The sequence below is a fragment of the Plectrocnemia conspersa genome, unplaced genomic scaffold, assembly GCF_051122295.1.
Source record: "Plectrocnemia conspersa isolate PC_06_02 unplaced genomic scaffold, ASM5112229v1 ptg000009l, whole genome shotgun sequence".
NCBI lineage: Eukaryota > Metazoa > Arthropoda > Insecta > Trichoptera > Polycentropodidae > Plectrocnemia > Plectrocnemia conspersa.
This window is the reverse complement of record NW_028277173.1, coordinates 22,033,708-22,052,945: the sequence shown is the minus strand read 5'-3', so window position 1 is coordinate 22,052,945 and position 19,238 is coordinate 22,033,708. Positions and strand designations below refer to the sequence as shown.

Here is a 19,238-nt window from a genome sequence, read left to right as displayed (position 1 = left end):
TTTATATTGACTTACAAAATTAGATAAATAAAATATTGAAATACATTATTTTTGCCAAAGTAAAAGTCAAGGCCAAATTATAAAGCAATTAAAAAATTGTTTACTCTTGTTTGTTATTTCTCTAACAAACTTTTTATAATATATATGTTTTTACTACACGTAAATTAAAGTTCAAATTATAAAGTATTATATTATTACATAACAATTTTTAATATTTCATCCGTACAGATTCTGAGAATAAATTATTCGCGTTGTGGCTCTGTTTTGTTAAATCTTCAGTGATCTTGAAGCACGATCTAGCTTCTGATTACTCTTAAAAGGCGGTCGGATTGGACTTAAATATAACGATTGACATGGAAAAGCTACTTGACTGCCTTTCTTTCGACATCAGCGGTGTCGGTCTGAATCACTCGCAATTTGGCTAGCCACACTAGTCTTGATTAAATTTGATACAAAGAATTAAATTAATTAAGAGTTGTTGAATTTCAATACGAAACATAGATGTACTTTATCTACAGATATTTCGTTCAAAAGCCAGATTGCAAATTCTTAAAGAAAATTTAAAATTTTATTTTATTTTATAATAATCGCACGTAGAGCGTGCTCTGGAGCAAAAAACCAATTGTTAGTGCTATTTTTTGAGTGATAATATAACATCGTTTATTTTCTAGTACTTAAAATTATCAAATGATAATTCATTAATACTATTGACAATGTAGTGAATTTTCAGAATTAAGCAGATCAGAATTCTGTTCCCAGAATATAATAAACTAATGGCAATAAATAAAATATATTTGTATTGAAATTGCATATTAGTAATTCATAATATAATATCAAAATTATGATAAAAGATATTACTTTGATTTATAAAGATATTTACTAGTATTTCTAAATTGTGAAAGAATTTTTTTTTAAATCTAAAATAGTTTTAATTGCTAAGAAAGTCTATTGTTCTTTAAGGTTTGTTTGTTTTTAAAAAATAAGCTTAATACTATGAGCTTGCAATGCAAAATTATATTGACGCGTTTTGTTAAATCCAAAGTCGTTTATAATTTAGCATTTTGGGCTCATAGTATCAAGGTTTTGTTAATTTAATGTTATAGTTATGCTTGTACCGTGTTATATATTGTATTGTACATGTTTAATACGCCTGTAGTTAACCTATGATTAAAGTGTAATTCATGTTAACATACAACTGCAAACAGAAAAATATAAACTAGACTAAATCTTACCAACGACTTGCCACTAGTAAAAGAGAAAATTTTAATGTAAGAGTATTAACAGTTTTAATAAATCATAATTGTGAATGACCAAATACTTATGTGTAATACAATAAATAAAGCAAAGAACTTGGTAATAATAATGTAGAGGACTTCAACTACCCGCGCCAATAATCACAAATAAAAGGACACGTCAACGACCACTTGAACAACGAAAACCACACCACAAAATTATCAACCCTGTTACGAAAATTAAGCTAGACATCATATAACGAAAGAGAAATTTCCGTACCACAAAAGATTATCGTCAACAAAGAAAATCTTGCATGGAATGCTTACATTAATTTGACAAAGAAGCGCGATCATCACCTCCAATAAAAACAAGACGCGCTCCAGAAACAATCCGTTCGACTTTGCGTCTATCACCAATATTCTTCGGACTCCTTGGATACCTGGAAGTGTGAGGCGTAAACATGTCTTTTGAAATGTGTTTAAGAAGCCATGCAATTGGTTCGTAAACATCCTCATCTGCGATTCGCAAAAGATGTCTCGAACAATCAAACAATTTGTCACATCAAGAAAAGGGTTTCGACATCGAAACAGGTCTTCAAGATTGCATTTTAATATAATATTATTAATGCGGTCAAGTATAACTATAAAATAAATTGGTATCATTTTTTCTGGCTTCTATTTACCAGCAAAATCACATCCCTTCGGTCACCAATAAACAGTTATATGCTTGTTTTTTAACATACCAATATTCAAAGCAAAGTATTGCGATATTTTCATACACTGTAAAGCTTTGAATGAAAATTCTATACTGTAAATATTGACAAAAAATAAGTATCTTTGAATTCCACAATATGTTTTACATTTTCTATATTTCCAAGCATTATTATTGCATATACAATGCGATATTTTATCACTAGAAGTATTTAAAGATTTGTTGTATTGTATTATATATTACCAGTGAGGTTTTATTTAATCCATACGTTATGCGGATCAAGTGTATTGTGAAATTATACTATCGGTACACAAAGAGCCCGAAGCCTTGTCATGTAAGCCGTGCGTTATTAACAGACACAATTTGCTGCAAATTACATATAACCCTAGCATGCAAAATATCATGGTACACATACATACAAGCAGACATTCACAATTTGCTTCACTCTGTACTGATTTTGATTGAAGTTTAATTCGTGTTGTGTCAAACGCTTGTATGGTTTACATCCGACCGCCATTGGAGAGAGCTATATATAATGTGGTCCAAATTATCAGAAATTTATTAAAGGCAACCGTATTGCATAATGTACAAAGTGGAATTGAATATGGAAATACATATTCTAATATGGAAACACATATTCCACAAAAACAGTGCGCGTATTAAATTATTATATAATTCAGTTGCGACCATATTACGTCGAGCACGAGGTTGGCGATCCCACATCACGCATTGTTGGTTATTCGGCTGATTTGCAAATTGGAAAATTAAATTAGAGATTGCGTACTCATTAATCAATTTATTCTTAATGGCAGCGCTCCCTTTTTAATTTATACATAAATAATTTCGTTAACCATTTGTATTTATATAATGTACTATAGCATTTGTAGTTACATGCCGAAAAGTATCGTGTGTAAATACTTATTTCTCTCTTGCATTTTTTTTCGTTGAAGTGATATTTTACAAATAACGATGAAAGATTTTATTGCAAAGACGACACAATCCCTCGTTAAAATAAATCATTATCTGTTTCCGTCACAATATTTTTCGTTGATAGGTAAATGTGAAAGATTTTTTATTTATCGTTTCCGACGCGACGTGACAAGGACAACTGAGTCATTTTGCCGATCCTTTAACTATCTGCTTGTACACAAACCGGGCATGGGTTGTTTTAGACTATATAGATTTTACTTAACAAAAAATAGATGTATGATATATTAAATAAAATTTGAATCGGAAAGTCTCGAGTCCCGGGTCATTTTTTAAAACAGCAAAACATCTTTGAATTCCCAGAAATAAATACCCGGACAAAAACGCTTCGACATAAGCGCGACCTCATAATCGCGCCTAACATTTTCGCGCCGACATAATTGCACATTGTCACTTGCGCAAATCAAAAAAATAAAAACAGAATTTATATTAAAATAAACAAAAAATAGGGTATACCTACTGTCGATGGAGAGCTGTCGGAACGGAATCCCAACTATTTATTTGATATTAATTCGTTTCAAAATCTAATTAAATGTTTTTTAATCAGACAAATATTTCAATACTTACTTATATAATATATGATTTTTTATAGAAATTCTCTAATGTCAATACAAATTTTCCTAAAACCTAATATATCGTTATATTTGAATCCCCATTGGTCAACGTGTCAAGAAAAGTTAGTTCATTCTCTTTCTATTCTACTTGACAGATATTGGAAATGAAATCTGTACCACTTACGGATCACACAAATTATATGCTAATCACTCCTAATGTTTTATTCATCGACGTGCTTATATCGTTGTGCCTTATCTCAAAATTATTTATGTAATTTTATAACATTCATATTTGTATTAAAATTTCTTTAAATGGTAAAAATGGTATTTGGTAATAAAATAAAATAAAAATATTAGAAACTAAATGTCATGTAGTAAAAATGTATAAAATTATAAGACTAAGTTTGAGATAAGACACAACTTTTAAAAAATTCATTTTTAATGTGGTTTTGTGTCACAGTTTTTTTTAAAAACACCTCTGAAAAAATCACCTAGTATTACATCATTAATTAAACCATTTTGATGTTACTTTATGAAACGACATCTTCAAAATGTTTCTAACAAAAATAGATAGATTTATATTAGAAAAACTTTGAACTAATATAAAACACAAGACTTTGAAAACGTCAATGAATAAAACATTAAGAAGTGGTTAGCTTATGACTTGTGTGATTCGTGAGTGGTGCAGATGTCGTTTCCAATATCAGGCAACAGAGGATGAAAATGAAAAAGAAGAAATTATAAATAGCATCAAAATACGGCACTCACTTCTCTTAACACATTATCTGAGTACATGGACCAATAGGGATTCAAATATAACGATGAAATAATGGCTCTTAGGAAAATTTGTATGGACATTAGAAAACCGCAAAACGCAACGCATTAATTTTAAAAACGAAGTAAGTATCCGCGGTAGATAAGGATTTAATTCGTATAATATGTTATTAAAAACTTTAAAATTAAAAAAAAGTCCTGGAATAGATAGATTAATTAATTAAAGAAAGATGTATATTTATTAAATGCTACTTGAAACGAAAAAGTAAATCAATATTGGTGGTTAAATAAAAGTTGTCATTATAGTCGTAGTTCGGAAAACAAACTAAAAATTATAATGAACATTCAACCACATGACAGTGACTTATTTAAGGCTTTCTTCTGAAATTTTTTGAACGTGTCTATCACTTACTGATCTATTCAGTTGGTTACCAAGAGAGATACGGAATATATAAATTAAATTAATGATATTGCCAAAGCGTGGGTTTTACACGTGTTTGAACATGTCAATCCGGCTACTTTTGAAACTTATGATTTGTATATAATGTATCGTAAAGTTTTTTGTTGTTTTCTATTTTTGTAAAAATAATTTAAATTTCATCAGCTTACGTTTCACAAAAGAAGCACGTAATCGCATATCGATTATTATCAAATGCTCTTGTAAGAGTAAAGACTCTTGAATATACTCCAGACTTATTTGTAGCGGCAACAAAGATACAAATAATGGCAGACGAGCGGAAAGAAAATAAAAGAGCATTAGCCGACGGAGAGTGGGTGAAGATCTTCCACTCGATCGTTTCACGTTCGACCGGTTAATAATAATGGCCAACCAAAGTCGATTATATTCGTTTCGTTGTTTTCTTTGATTTGTTTTCGGCAGTATTTGGCGTACACAAATGCGATTTTGCACGGTCGGTTGAGTAATGACAGCGATTTTTTTCCAACCTCTGTCCACCGCCTCCCTACGTGCGATTTGTCTTCGTCGAAAGACAAACATACCATTAAATGGACAAAGTGTTATCGAGATGGGGACGGCACCTGTCCGACTACTCTCATATTTTCACTGGGCTAAAGTGAATATTTTTAGCTTTATATTTTGTATATATATATAATATTGAAAATCACGCCATACATTTTAAATGTGGTGATATTATGTGAAATGATAAGTGCTATAACTCTTTAATTGCCGAAATATTAAATTTCTAAAAAAGAACTCGATACATTTTTATTTAGTATTTAGTAGCAATTCTAAAAAATGCGGTAATCATAGGATTATCTAAATTTTTGCATGGCTCTGAAATTGTTTATAAATATTTTATTGTAGAATATTTCCCAGAATTTGCTAATTGATACTTTGGAGGTACGTACTACAAATATGTATTATTACAAGCAAAAATATTTGTCAAAATATAATATATCAATATCGTATAACAAATATTTTTTAATACAGTAGCATTAATATGTTAATGTATTAATATGTAGGTACAAACATTCAAATTTCATTTGGTGAGCAATATTTTAGAAAGTTTCTTCAGAGAGAAAAAAAAGCGGTGGACAGGACCATTCCATTAGAAAGGTACGCTGATTTGCTTTTGCGAAAAAGGCAAAAGGGCAAATCTCTGTTGGTTTGGAACCCTTTCGTCCGTCGGATATCGTTTTTTCGGACGAATAAATATAAACTTTCCAATAGCCGAATAGATTTCAATGAAAAAGTTACCCTCGTTTCGTCGTTTCCTTTTGACTTTAACGCGCATTCATAACTTATATCATTAAAATGTATGTACAGATACAATATGAATATACATGTTATACATAGAGAGTTTGTTTGAGTATGTCGGTATGCTTATTAAATTTCGAGTTCAACGTCAAAACGACATCTGCTCGGCCTCTATAAATGTCCAAAACCCATTATCCCGACCGATACACTACAGAACAACGCGTAAGACAAGACAGGTGTCTAATATGCAACCTATGTAGTTGAGAATGGATAATCGAATCCCTCACTCCAATGTACTCTTAAACACTCGGTGCGACGATGATGCTATTATCCCGGAATCGTAGCAATATACGGAAATGTCCTTCGTTCCTCTTACAAATTTTCCGTCTCAATAAGCACAGTTTATGCAGTGCCACTCCGACCTTCCATTATCCTCTGAAATCTACATTTTGACATCTGCGACAAAGTGTTACATGAACTAAATTTCAATTATAGATTAAGGGTGCCTAATGAAATTGAATAATAATATAAAAATATTTTAAAAACTATTTTTGTATTCTTATATGTATATATTTATAAAACAATATAGTGTTCATAAGTCGATACTACTTATATAGTTGTTTTATTTGCAATATAATTTTTTTATTTGCAAAGATTTCTTGAGATCATTTATTTAGACAACAAATGACAATATACATACTAAATGCTATGTAGAGTGACTGTGAATTAAACTATTCTAGCCCTTGTGTCAGTGGTATTTATTTTTATTTTTATTTTTCTGCATTAATTAAGATAATTACATATATTTTGCATATGTATGTTTTGGACGCCAGGCATATTCAAAGCGAGCTGAACTATGAGATGCGAAGAGAGAAGCAGCGGCTTCTGCGAACTAGATTGTCTGAAATGGGTTGTATGCTCTCTTTGGTTCAAGTTTATACGAACTAAATGAGTTCGTATAAACTTAATGCTTTGAAGTGGATGTTCAAATGTAAATGTCAGTAAAAAGTCACTGAGGAAGCGAAGGGCGTCAAATTACATAATAGGAGTTGTGTAGTTTTCTAAAACAAACTTCCTTAGCAGATAAGAATAACAATGAAGCATTTTATAATGCGTTTTCGACAAATACTTTATGGCAGGTACATTAATTTAATCTACAAAAAGGTGTTCTCACGGTGGTGTCCTATGCGTTTAACCCGTCGTCGTATATCATATTATAAAATTGGCTTTGTTATTGGGTTTTTTTAAATATAATTTATTTAATCTGTAAATTTGACTAATAGCTTTTCGATAAATTTAATTCTTCCGTTAAATGATCCAATTTAAAAAAAAAGGTTAGATCAATTAATGAGCTCTATAAAACTAAAATAAATTATCTGTGTAGCAAGAATAAGAATATGTTTTTGATCTGAACTATTAGTGTAATTTTTTAATAATATTATAAATTATGGTTTTCGTCATTAGGTCAAATTATGTCTTTGCGTATTTATACTAAAATATAAGTTTAATTTATAGTCAGAATAAAAGTTTCCAATTCAGATTGTACAGTTAATTAAATGTCTACCCAATTAACATTAAGATAAAATATTTTTTTATGTAGTTTGTTATTAACTATGTCATTTAAGTTTATCTTATAGTTTTAGCTCGTACTCTAGATATTGAAAATTTCTTTGCATATAATTGACTATCTATCAATAAAGAGATGATTCTAAAAATTAAATCAAATTAAGATTACTTACCACAAAATATATTTTTACGGGCCATTTGTGTAAAAATACCTTGCAATTTTTTGTGCTTATAGTATAGAGTCTACATTTTATTACAAAATTTAAACTCTAAAGTTTTTAGAATATCGTTAGTTTAAAAGGTCAATTGAAAAATCATTTTAGTTGCTTTTTTAAAATCGATTTCAATATACTATGATACGCTAAACATTTTAAACTCAAATCTGAATTTTTGGGTTAAAATTTATAATACTTGATTTATTTGGTAGAAAAGGTAAAAATTGTGGTAGTAAAATGTCTTCAAAATATTAGTATTATTTACGAAATGATGTACGATTTGAAGCAGCGCTTACCAACTGACAGTCCGCAAACCTTTTTTTGCAGCCCGCGAACCATTTCATATTTTTTAAATATAATTTGAAAAAAATATGCTAAAAAAAAGGAAACCACAGACATTTTCATTCGTTTTTCCAGACATGGGGTACCTTTTTTTAGCTCCTAACAACAAAATAATTTTTGGCTCGCAAACTAAAATAAGTGTGACAGCGCTGTTAATTAATAAAATCAGAGTTAATAAAATATACACTTTTCAGAAGAAATACTTATAGAATTTTAAAATAATTGCTATCAAGTCACTGCAAAATATTTCAAATAATTACGCATCGCAAGTAGCTGACTTAAGTAAACTATTTATACATAACTTAAAGAACACAGTACTTTACACTTTTGTGTATTTTAAACAAGAGTTTAAAACTTGGCTTAAACATGTATCGAAGCTTAAGTTATAATTTACTTGTTCGGATAAATTATAATTTGGACTTATACATTTGTAACTAAATGTATTTTATAATTATGAAAAAAAAATGTTGCAGTGTAATTAAAAATTGTATATGTTTAATCAAGTAGCTTGATTTATAGTGTGTATAGGATTGATGTTTACATGCATAACAAAAGTCCCTTCCATTTATCTCCGACACATCTCGTGACGACATCTGCCCGTCTACCGAGACTTTGGCAAAGGCCGAAACTGTTCCGAGTACTTGTCTAATTAAAGTTTTAAAGACGAACACCGAAGTTCCTTCCTACTCTCTGCGGTCTTCCAAAGAGACAGCCTGACATATTCCGAGCAATTCCAAACTGCTGAGTCCCTCCTTCCAAAATGTTTGCGTGCTTCACTAATTTTCTGAAAATTCACCGCAATTTTTTATTTGGGTCTCTCTTGATCATCGCTCCTTCCCGCGGGATGTATAATAAAAAGTTTACAGCGAAAAGTTTTCAACGAGGTCCTCTGTACCTTTTTATATAGCTCCTTGCGTGATCTCGATGAATACAAAGAGCCTAACCTGCGACACGTATTTCTCATTTGAATCCTCTTTCCCCGAACAAAACCTTTACGCTCACCTGTCCAAGTTTCGCTGGAGATAAGGGCTCTGTCGTGTCAACAGCAAAACGTATCTACTGCGGGGAAAAAGATAAAGACCAACACAAGAACCGCCTAATTTTACCCATGTAGATTTATTTATGTGTTCAAGTATCCTCTGAATAACCCAATTCTTGCGTTGAATTCCGCAAAGTCGAACATATGTACCTGTCTAAAATTTATTAAAATAGCTTTTTGTAACTTCATGGCATCACAGCATCCATTTATGTCAATAATAATATTTTATTTATACCAATCATGCCTCTAAATTGTATTTGAAAAAATGAATATCGATTTCACCCTAGAAGCTTATTATTAACAGAAGTTTTCAATACAACAAATATGAGTTTAATACCTCAATGTATAATATTTCATTTTGTGTGACGGAAAAATACGGTAGAAATATATCTTGAAAAATTCACCTGATTCGATATCATCGTCTCAGCGATCCATAAATAACAAATTTCCCTGATTAATTTTTTTACTTCCATATAATAAAAATGCGCAGACTTTGCCCTTTTTCTGTGCTTTTTTTATATATATACATTTATTCACATCCCTACATTTTTCCTTAGCGGCCTCGCCGGTACAATACGACGGTCAAATTAATGGAGGATAACCCATTTAACGTGGAAAGTTCTCGTAACAATGCTAATGGACCCATATAACAATACCGGGCACAGGCCACTCAAATCCTGACCGTTAAGATAAAACTACCTACGGTGGATTTTTTTGACTGAGCTATAGAGTGGATGAGAATTAGTAGAGGAAAAAATATTTTAATATAATGTGTGTTTTAATTTAATATTATAAATTGAAGAGGATGCGTTTAATTAAATCCGCCGGTAATTAATTTTACTTTGATCTCCGTCACAAACGAATCGCTAATCTGTTAGCTGGTTTAATTAAGAAATTGCGTATTAACGGTGTGGCCAGAGGAAAAAAATATTCTTGAGTCATGCTAAATGTACATATAATATTCTTTATATTTTGCTTTAAATACAGCTTTCAAAATATATTGCAATGCGTATGGCTCTATAATGGATTCCCAAAATCTTTTGTGCTTTAAAAACTTAGTCCTTTTAACAATCTTTAACAGCATTTTCTTGCCCGCGGTAAAGCGAAACTGCGTAAAATCGATATTAAAATAAATTTGGAGAACTATGTACATTCGCCTAATTTTTATTAAATAATTTTAGTAGTTTTATTTTTAACGTCAACGTAAAACAATGTCGTATTTGTATGAAAATGAAAAGGACTGTGGAACAAAAAACGTCGCTGCGGACAAGGGTGGACCGTTTCACAATGTCAGTAATTTAATAACATTTAAAGAGGGTTGTTTACATGATAATTTAACAGAGGGCGGATTATTTTGCGAGACGTATTAATTGGCGTTAATTACGAATAAATTGTAACAAAGAACGGCTAGATCATTTTCAGTCGGATGATCACTAAACTATAATTATACAAATACTTGAATTATTTATAAATCTAATATTAAAACTGTTATTTGATATTATTATTTAACCTTAAATGGTTACTCCATGACAAACTGGAAACATTTACGAATTAAAAAAAAATATTTGCATAATAATCATAACAACATATTTATTTAAAATACCTTTATTTTTTATTAAATTCTTTAAAAAATATTTAGGTATTTATTTTTTTTAAATGTCTCGTTTTATATCTAAGTATGAATAGAATTATCTCAGTTCAAGATGTTTTTTTTATTTTTTTCAATTTGGTGTCATCAAAAATAGATATTTCACACTTTAAAATAAAAAAATAACCCAATAGTATTTATGATAATATAACAAATTATACACAAATTAGTAGATGTAATAAATTTTTATTATTTAAGATATTTATTGCTACGCCACTCTTCCTTATAATGTTTGCATAAAAGTGTTTCCACGTCTCAAAGCTTCTTATTTTTTCACTGTGCTTTGATGTAACACAAATCTTAATTGCTTTATTTTTTTTAAAGCAATTTAAATCTTTCTATATTGAGATTTATCAATGTGCATTAAATTGTATTAAGAGTCTTCTTTAAGAATAATAGCAATAAGGTCTATATGGAATTCAAACCCAGGTCATTCAGGTATAAGCCATCTGGTTATCTTGCTGGTGTTAAAAACATATATTTATATTAATATTATTATCATTAATTTAATCATCATATTTTTTTCCAAATATCATTATACTGCCAATTTTCTCAAATAAAATAGAATTATCTCCTGAAAGTAATATTTTTTTTATAGTGTGAATCTGGGCTATTGACAGCCAATTATCTTAAGTAAAAATATTATTTTCATTATCATATCCATCTGCTATAAATCATGAATTTGATAAAAATATAGCCGAAGTTTTTTGGCTTCTATCTTTAGTTTACATGTAAATATATATATAATTATTTTATCAGTGTCTTTTTTTTAAGACCATCTTATAGAAGAATGTGACTATTTTGTACACACATATTTATCATATTATTTGGTCTCTTGTCTGAATATATATCAGGCTAAATTACTCGTGAATAATACCTTTATCTATTGTAACTGCTTTATGCTTGCTCCTCCCTGAACTATAGTGTATCAAGATATCTAAGAAAATGATATAGATATTACTTAGAGTGGTATGTCGAAAAATAATGTCAAAATTGTTTTTGTTCAATTTTTAAATGTAACCAAATCCGACTTCTAGTCATTTATTATTATTGGCAATTTGTCCTCAAAAAGGTCCAATCCAGCGATCAATGTCTTTAACGTCCTTTCGGGTTCCTTGGCAGGCAAACCAGAGGTCCAAGCTAGTAATAATTCCACCACGGATCATCCCACGCGATTCGTCCACGTAAATCACGGGCAGGTCCGATTCTTCACGTTTCAGCATTCGGTGGGCTTCCGCCCAACCACCCGCAAGGACCCATAAATTCATAAAAGGTCTCCGGTATAAATCTGGGCCCTAATAAAGATGAAGCGCGTCGGTCGCGCCCTGTGGGGCACCCCCCAGGTGGACCAGGCCGTATTTCCGTAACGTGAAGGATTCCGTAATTGAAAATGAAAAATAATGGACGATCTAATGCTACATATGTGTACATATAATGTATTCGAACTAGTTTTCCTTTAAATAATTTGGAAATAATTCTGAACAAAATAACTTATTAAAGAGCAGGTATCTTGCTCAATGCTTTAAAAATAACATACAACTGTACTGCACTTTTTTTTAATTAATATAATAGTTTCTTTAACAAAATAACAACTTAGAACGCCAGTCTAAGGGTATGTGCCACACAACTCATATCAGTGAAATCAGCAAAGTGTACCTAAATTAAAAATATTTTTTCGGAAATCAAGTGTTTATTTTAATAAATTGATTTTCATATATGCTATATACAATTTGCGACTAATAAAATTATTATTATGAGACAAGCATGTTTAGCTCAACATAAAGACATGACAGTTATAATTTTTTTAATTATTAGTAATATTTATATTATTTTAATTATTGTATAGCAAATAGTATGCAAAAATGTTTAGTGTTTAACTTTCATAATAAATAAGAATGCTTCAATGATTTGTAGAAAAAGTTAATATTAACAAATAGAATATGTAATATAAGTGATTTATAGATCAAAAAAAAATGTTGGCATAGAATATCGTCATGCAAAGAAATTTAATTTACTACGCACATTTCTAGATGATCACTTGTTTGAGTCTAAATAAACCAACTGAGAAATAACATACTGCTACGTACTACTACATGTAATAATACAATGAAAAAAACTTATTTTGATTAGTAATTAATTAAAAATATCTAGTATACTCTTTAAAAGTTTAGTGTACAAGATAATATATTTTTTCTAAGACTGAAAACGTGAAACGAACCTTAACAAATTTTGTGAACTTCCACTTTTCCCAACTCACTTTCAATGTAATTATTTAATACAATAATTAGTTTGAAACATATATAATAATTGTATTTCAAGCTACAAAAATAAATATAGCTTGCCTTAAATTTAGTATTACATGTATTGTAGTTATGGAAATTTACATGCGAAATATTATATGTATATCTATTAAATATATTTTTATATTTCTATTCTAATCTAACTGATACAGTACCAACAGTGAAATGATATACAACTAATTGTTATTATGCAAATATATTAGATTTACGAGCGCCTTTGTCTCCTTGAGTTTGTTTTATCGCGAAAACTTTTCAAAAATGTCTCCGGTCAAAATAAAATGAAACGTCAACCGTCATATTTACTTGAGGGTGAATTTTGCGACTCTTACCCGACCACCCCCCTCGTTTAATATTTTTCCCTTCGCTTCCACCGGATGCTTATTTTTATTTTCCGGAAGCAGCTCGGCAACCTTCCACGGGACATTGTCAAACTTTTGTCGTCAATCCGGTACATCTTTAAGCACTTCACTTCCGAGCCTCGTTGTAATAACATTTCAAAGGTCACATATTGTGATCGCATAATATTTTTATACGTATTATATCAATAAAATTATTTTAAAAGCAATGTACTTAAACAGAAATCACGATTCGATGTATGAATAAATAAAAATTAATTTATTTTATATGTAATATATTGATAATAATTATTTCTCTTTTAGGTTTGCAACAAGATCTTCGGTAACGCCTCCGCCTTGGCCAAACACAAGCTGACTCACAGCGACGAAAGGAAATACGTCTGCACCATGTGCTCAAAAGCTTTCAAGAGACAAGACCATCTGTAAGTATTAACGAATATATACTAGTAGCAGGTTTTACATTATTATTTTTGATTCGATATCCATATTTCGCTTTAATATTCATACGTTATCCGAACATGAAAGGGTTTTCAGTATTGGCCAATGTCGATAGCAAATATCAAAGGACGTATTAACAAACCATTACTGTTTGCTTTGAAAGATATTGCTGACAAATTACAACATGAACGGTTCAATTTGTCAATTGGATAGCCCATATAAACGTACATTTAATTATAAAAACATTCGATACTATATATACACACTATTAAAATCAACATATTTTTTTTTTATTATGTTTGTAGCAGATTTTATAAATTTAACATGAAAATCAATAGCACTGATAAATATTTAGGGAAATCTTTATTTTTATATAAAAGATTTATTATGATATTAGTCAAATGTCCCTCGTTTTCTTGCAAGAAATCGTTTTTTTTCTAAAGCAATTTATATGAATAAGTAAGTTAAAGTATATAATTATATAGACGAATAACTTTTAAAAATAAGAAAATTCTATATCAATTTATTTACAATAAAATATATTTTATAAATTACATAACTTTTAACTAATCATCCTTAAATATTGATTAGTTATAAACTTATTATTATGAGTCTCTAGAAACAGATATAGCCAAAAATAAATAAATTGTTGGGTATCCTATTCTTGAAACTCGCGTTATCTGTGACTAAAATAATCATTCATCAATAAGGATAAACTAGGCAATAGTGAGATCACACAAAGACCCTTATTACGACTATAACTAAAGGGTTTCCTCTCTAGATCTAGTGGTAATAAGGGCCACAAAATGGTCACGGGAAACAATATATCACCAGAAGACAAATCACTAAACAATTTATCACCAGAAGCATCGTAAGGTCACAACATTCCCGTTGCACAATTCGATCTCGAAAATGTCCATCAAGCAAATGTCACTTTCTAAAAGCGTATTCATATGTTATTCTTCTAAGAAGCGAGTGCAACAATTGGCTGGATGATCGCTGCATAATTATGATTGGTCAGTAAGCTTTGCAGCTCTGAGTACATAAGAATGGCCTTCAATGAGGACCGAAGAGACACCGCCAGACACTCGAAGAGACTAATAGACGCCCGCCCACCCACGGTCAACATACGGTCATGGACGCTCAGATCCTAAGAGGAACTCCACAGCAGAGAGGGATCAACATCCGCTATACTGTCGCTACCACAGCAATTTAAACTCTAAGGATCTTCCACGGAGATCATCCTTGCGCCAGCTTTTTCACCACTGCTCAGAAAAAACATCTCGCCCATCAGTCATTTTTTTCCTAAGAGAAAATCTTCAAAAGACACTCCAACCAGCATTGCTGATTGGTAGTAGTGAGGGATTTTTACCCACTAAAACCCTCCTTCTCCTACCACTTCTCTGGGAACGGTTTTTACGCAATGCTTCAGAGAGGCAGCTTCTTTGCAATATGTAATATAATCTAATCTCACTAATTTCCACCTGCGTTTAACTGACTGCGAAGTCACACCCCAAAGGGTTAAATATAAATAAATCAAAGTATTTATATTTTAGAATGTTTTTGATTACTTTGCTTTTTTCTCTAGATACAGAGCCACAATTTATTAATATTTTGAATAGACGCCATTTTGAAACATTCAAATTGCCAATTCTTGAGAGTCCGTATGGTAGTCACTGGCTTGAGAGTCTTCGTTGTGGTCGTTGAAGATTCGATTGGTGAATAATGATTTGTGTTCGTCTATTTATTGCTAATGAGTCGTGTCTGAGAGTAGGTACTGTGGTACTCGATGGTTGCCAGTGATTCTTCGAGTGATTAACGCTCGTCATGTGCTAAGCAAGTGCTTACTAGTGATTGGTGATGTGACCGAGTGCCAAATCTTTAATAGTGGTCTTTTGACTTAAAACTTAAACAATTATAAAACGAGACCAATTAAAAGCCAGTCGCATTGAAGTCTAACCACACAAGTGTCTTGAAACTTAATAATTTATGATTATTGCTGGTTTTTAAAGTTTAAGTGAATATTGTGCAATTCTGTGTGCTCTGCAGATTTCTTATATTTATTGTTGAAACGTTATAATTTTGATGATTTTTAAAAATCATTGTTGATAGCCAAACCATGATTTTAAAATGTCATTGTTGAAACTTTCGCTAGTACCATTCAGAAGAGATGTTTTTAACTTTACTTTAAATCTTTTCATCCACTTAATAATTACTTTATATGCATGACAGCTTTAAATATAATTAATTATAAAATTCAGCGAGTGAGTAGAAAAAAAGTTTAATGAAATTTACGGATAAGAGACAAGTTAATCTGAGGTGTTCATCTTTGACGGTAACAACTTTTCGGGGGGTAAGCTTTGGGATACAAATCCCCCCCGCCCCTATTTTAAATCCTTCGTTTGCTCGCCAAACTTCCGAGGAAACATCCTGCTTTCGAATATGAATAGATTGTTGATCTATTCAGGCAATTTTATCGTTTTAAAAGACCACCCCCGTTGCCTTCATCCCATCGTTCGTGAATACTCTACCCACTCAACCACCCCTACCGTTGGATGGATTAGGTTTTGACATGTTACAGCAGGCTTGAGGGTTGGGGAGCGATACCTGTAAAATCAATATTCGATACACAACCACCCTATAGAACCGCCCTTCGCCCCACGTGGGTCGACGTGAATAATTCGTACATAATATTTATTAAAAAATTAATAATAGGATCTCAAATTTCGCCCATTAATAATATAATCTTAATATATTGCTGCTTTTCGTAGGAGAATATAATAATGGATTTTATGAAAAAAGTTTTTATATTTATACAATAATAACATATAATAAGAACAAGTCAAACGTAAACTTTAAAATTTAAAAAGTATTCTTAAAAACGTTGCTGCAACATAATTGATTGTTAAGTAGAAAGTTCCGAGGGAACTTGAATCTATAACAGACTCTACTCTAGAACAAATCTGACGCAATTATGACTTTTACAGTTGGGTTTTATTTAAAACGTATGCTTTAATTAAACTAACCTCTGACATACATTAAGGATATTTGGAAAGTAAAGATACAAAGTCTATAAAATATATTTTAAAACATTTTATTTTACGACTGACACATAATTGTTCTAAAATAGTAATCCTGGAAATATGCTTATTTATACCAACGACTTATGTCTCATATTTTCTGTATTTTTCGACACTCAACGGTGTCGAAAAAGAAAGCAAATGTGGAGGTACTCGTGTGGAGGTACCTTTCGGGATGTGGGCGCCCATGACAATATAATGTCCGCGGACGGCGAGCGTCGGCTTGTGACTGCCCTCTTCTCATCGGAGTCGAAGCTTTATTATCCTGGACTACATAGCTTTCTGACCAATCATACAGCGATTATCCAGCCAATAGACGTACTCGTTTCTTAGAACAGCAAAATATGTATACGTCTTTAGAAAGCGACATTCGCTTGATGGGCATTGTCCAAGGTCGTTTACTGCAACAGGAATCTTGTGGATTCGGTGATTTATTATAACTGTCACTGTTTCGCAACAAAGAAATATTTTATTAATGACGAAAATTATTCACAGTAAGAACCGTTGCGTGTTCTTTTTTTCTGGTTGTAACGAGGGCTTTTGTATGGTCCATCCTTTACGCTTATTGTCTTGCTTCTTTTTTAATGGATGATCATTTTGGTCACAGTAAATTAGCGCAAGCTTTGAGAAAAAGACCCTTTCAAACGTGGGCATCTGTTTTGGTGATCACACTAATTATGTAATTATAAAAAATATATATTTTAATATAATTTTTTCAGTTTCATATATGCCTAAATATTTCAAGATAAACAGTTTATTGTCTCTTCTGTAAAGTAGATATGAATTTTATTTTTAAATTCAATGACAATGTAAATATAAAGTAGCAATAATAAATAATATATATAAACGTATTCATACACTAATGAGCGGTAATTAAGCAAGTTATTGGCATAAACAAGATAATTAAAATAGTTCAGTTGAATTGCACTGTATTATAAATAGTATTTTAATTTTAACTAAATATAGCTTTTCAAATCAAAATTAATCATCAATCAGATTTTTTTTTATAAAACACTTGATATTATAGTAGGTACATATACATATGTATATAAACAATCGGATTTGTAAGGAGTCAAATAATTTTGAGTGCCAGTTATATTAATACATTTTATATTGATTTAAAATCTGTTAATTTAGAATATTTGTTTTATTTTATTAGAATTATTATTAAAATAGAATTTTTATTTTATTTATATAAATTGATTAGAATAGAGCTGCATACAAAGCGTTGTTCAAGACAGCAACTATAAAGCATCTTTGAAGAATTTAATATTATAAAATATATTCTCTCACAGCACAATCTTTCATCGAAGCATCTTCTCAACTCCGTATACTCTTCATACATACACAGAAGCATATTCTTGAATGAGTTAACTTTTGTTTTGATATTTGATATTCAACCAGAAAGTAACATTAAAGTTTTATACTGAAGAAGAGAATTCTTATCCGTGCATCTTTTGCGTATAAATATATATGGGTTTCATGCGGAAAATTCAAAGTCGCAAAACCAAAAATTTCATAGCAAAAGATATGTAGTATTATATATGTTTTATTACCTCCCTAATTAAAACGATGAAATACATACTTTTTAATGATGACTCTTTGATGGCACAAAGAGGTATAGAATTTAATATATGTTTATCAAATCCGCTTCTGTTTGAGGTTTATTTGTCGTAGTTCATGTCAGAACAAAGCACAACTATCAAATATCAATTTGTGTTAAAACAAACTAACAAAAATAGTTCCTTTGAAGTTTTATATGATTTTTATAAATAGTTATCCTCGAACACTCGGTGAACTGTATAATATTAAGATATATAAATATAAATCAATATCGACGCATACTCAAAAAAATATATATTTATATAATAAATGACTTATTTTATAAATTCCGAAGCTTTTTTAACATATACTCGTCATAAACCCATCAGATTTTTCAAAAACATTGAATGCGCCAAGCAATGAAAAAAAATCGTTACGTAGCCAAATTAACTTCATTAGTTTAATTATTGAAATAACAATTATTAAGTCTTGTACGTCTTTATGGTGCTATACATGTTTTTAGCTAACCACGAATAACTTCAAATGGTCAAAGCACTCGACAGATTTACAAAGTGAAATAGGGTTTATTTTTAGATTGCATAAATTATCTTAGCTTCATAAAATTTTAATCAATGAGTTGTATTGTAAGAATATTCAGGTTCAAGGCGTACATAAATAGTCCTATTTATGCTTAAATATATTATTTACAGCATATTTGACCCTTTTGCTCATCGTT

The 19,238-nt window shown here is 30.5% G+C and overlaps 1 protein-coding gene across 10 annotated transcripts in view; it reads left to right on the top strand.

Moving 5' to 3' along the window:
- Positions 1 to 19,238, top strand: part of LOC148232254 (uncharacterized) — a 325,652-nt gene that overhangs the window by 269,877 nt on the left and 36,537 nt on the right. For all 10 annotated transcript variants that reach the window (XR_015810691.1, XM_088192429.1, XM_088192431.1 and 7 more), the window contains one exon: positions 13,746 to 13,864. Coding sequence is in view for 9 of the 10 variants with exons in the window: in XM_088192429.1 (XP_088048555.1) it covers positions 13,746 to 13,864 (119 nt within the window). In the remaining variant the exon portion in view is untranslated. The remainder of the gene's footprint in view (positions 1 to 13,745; positions 13,865 to 19,238) is intronic.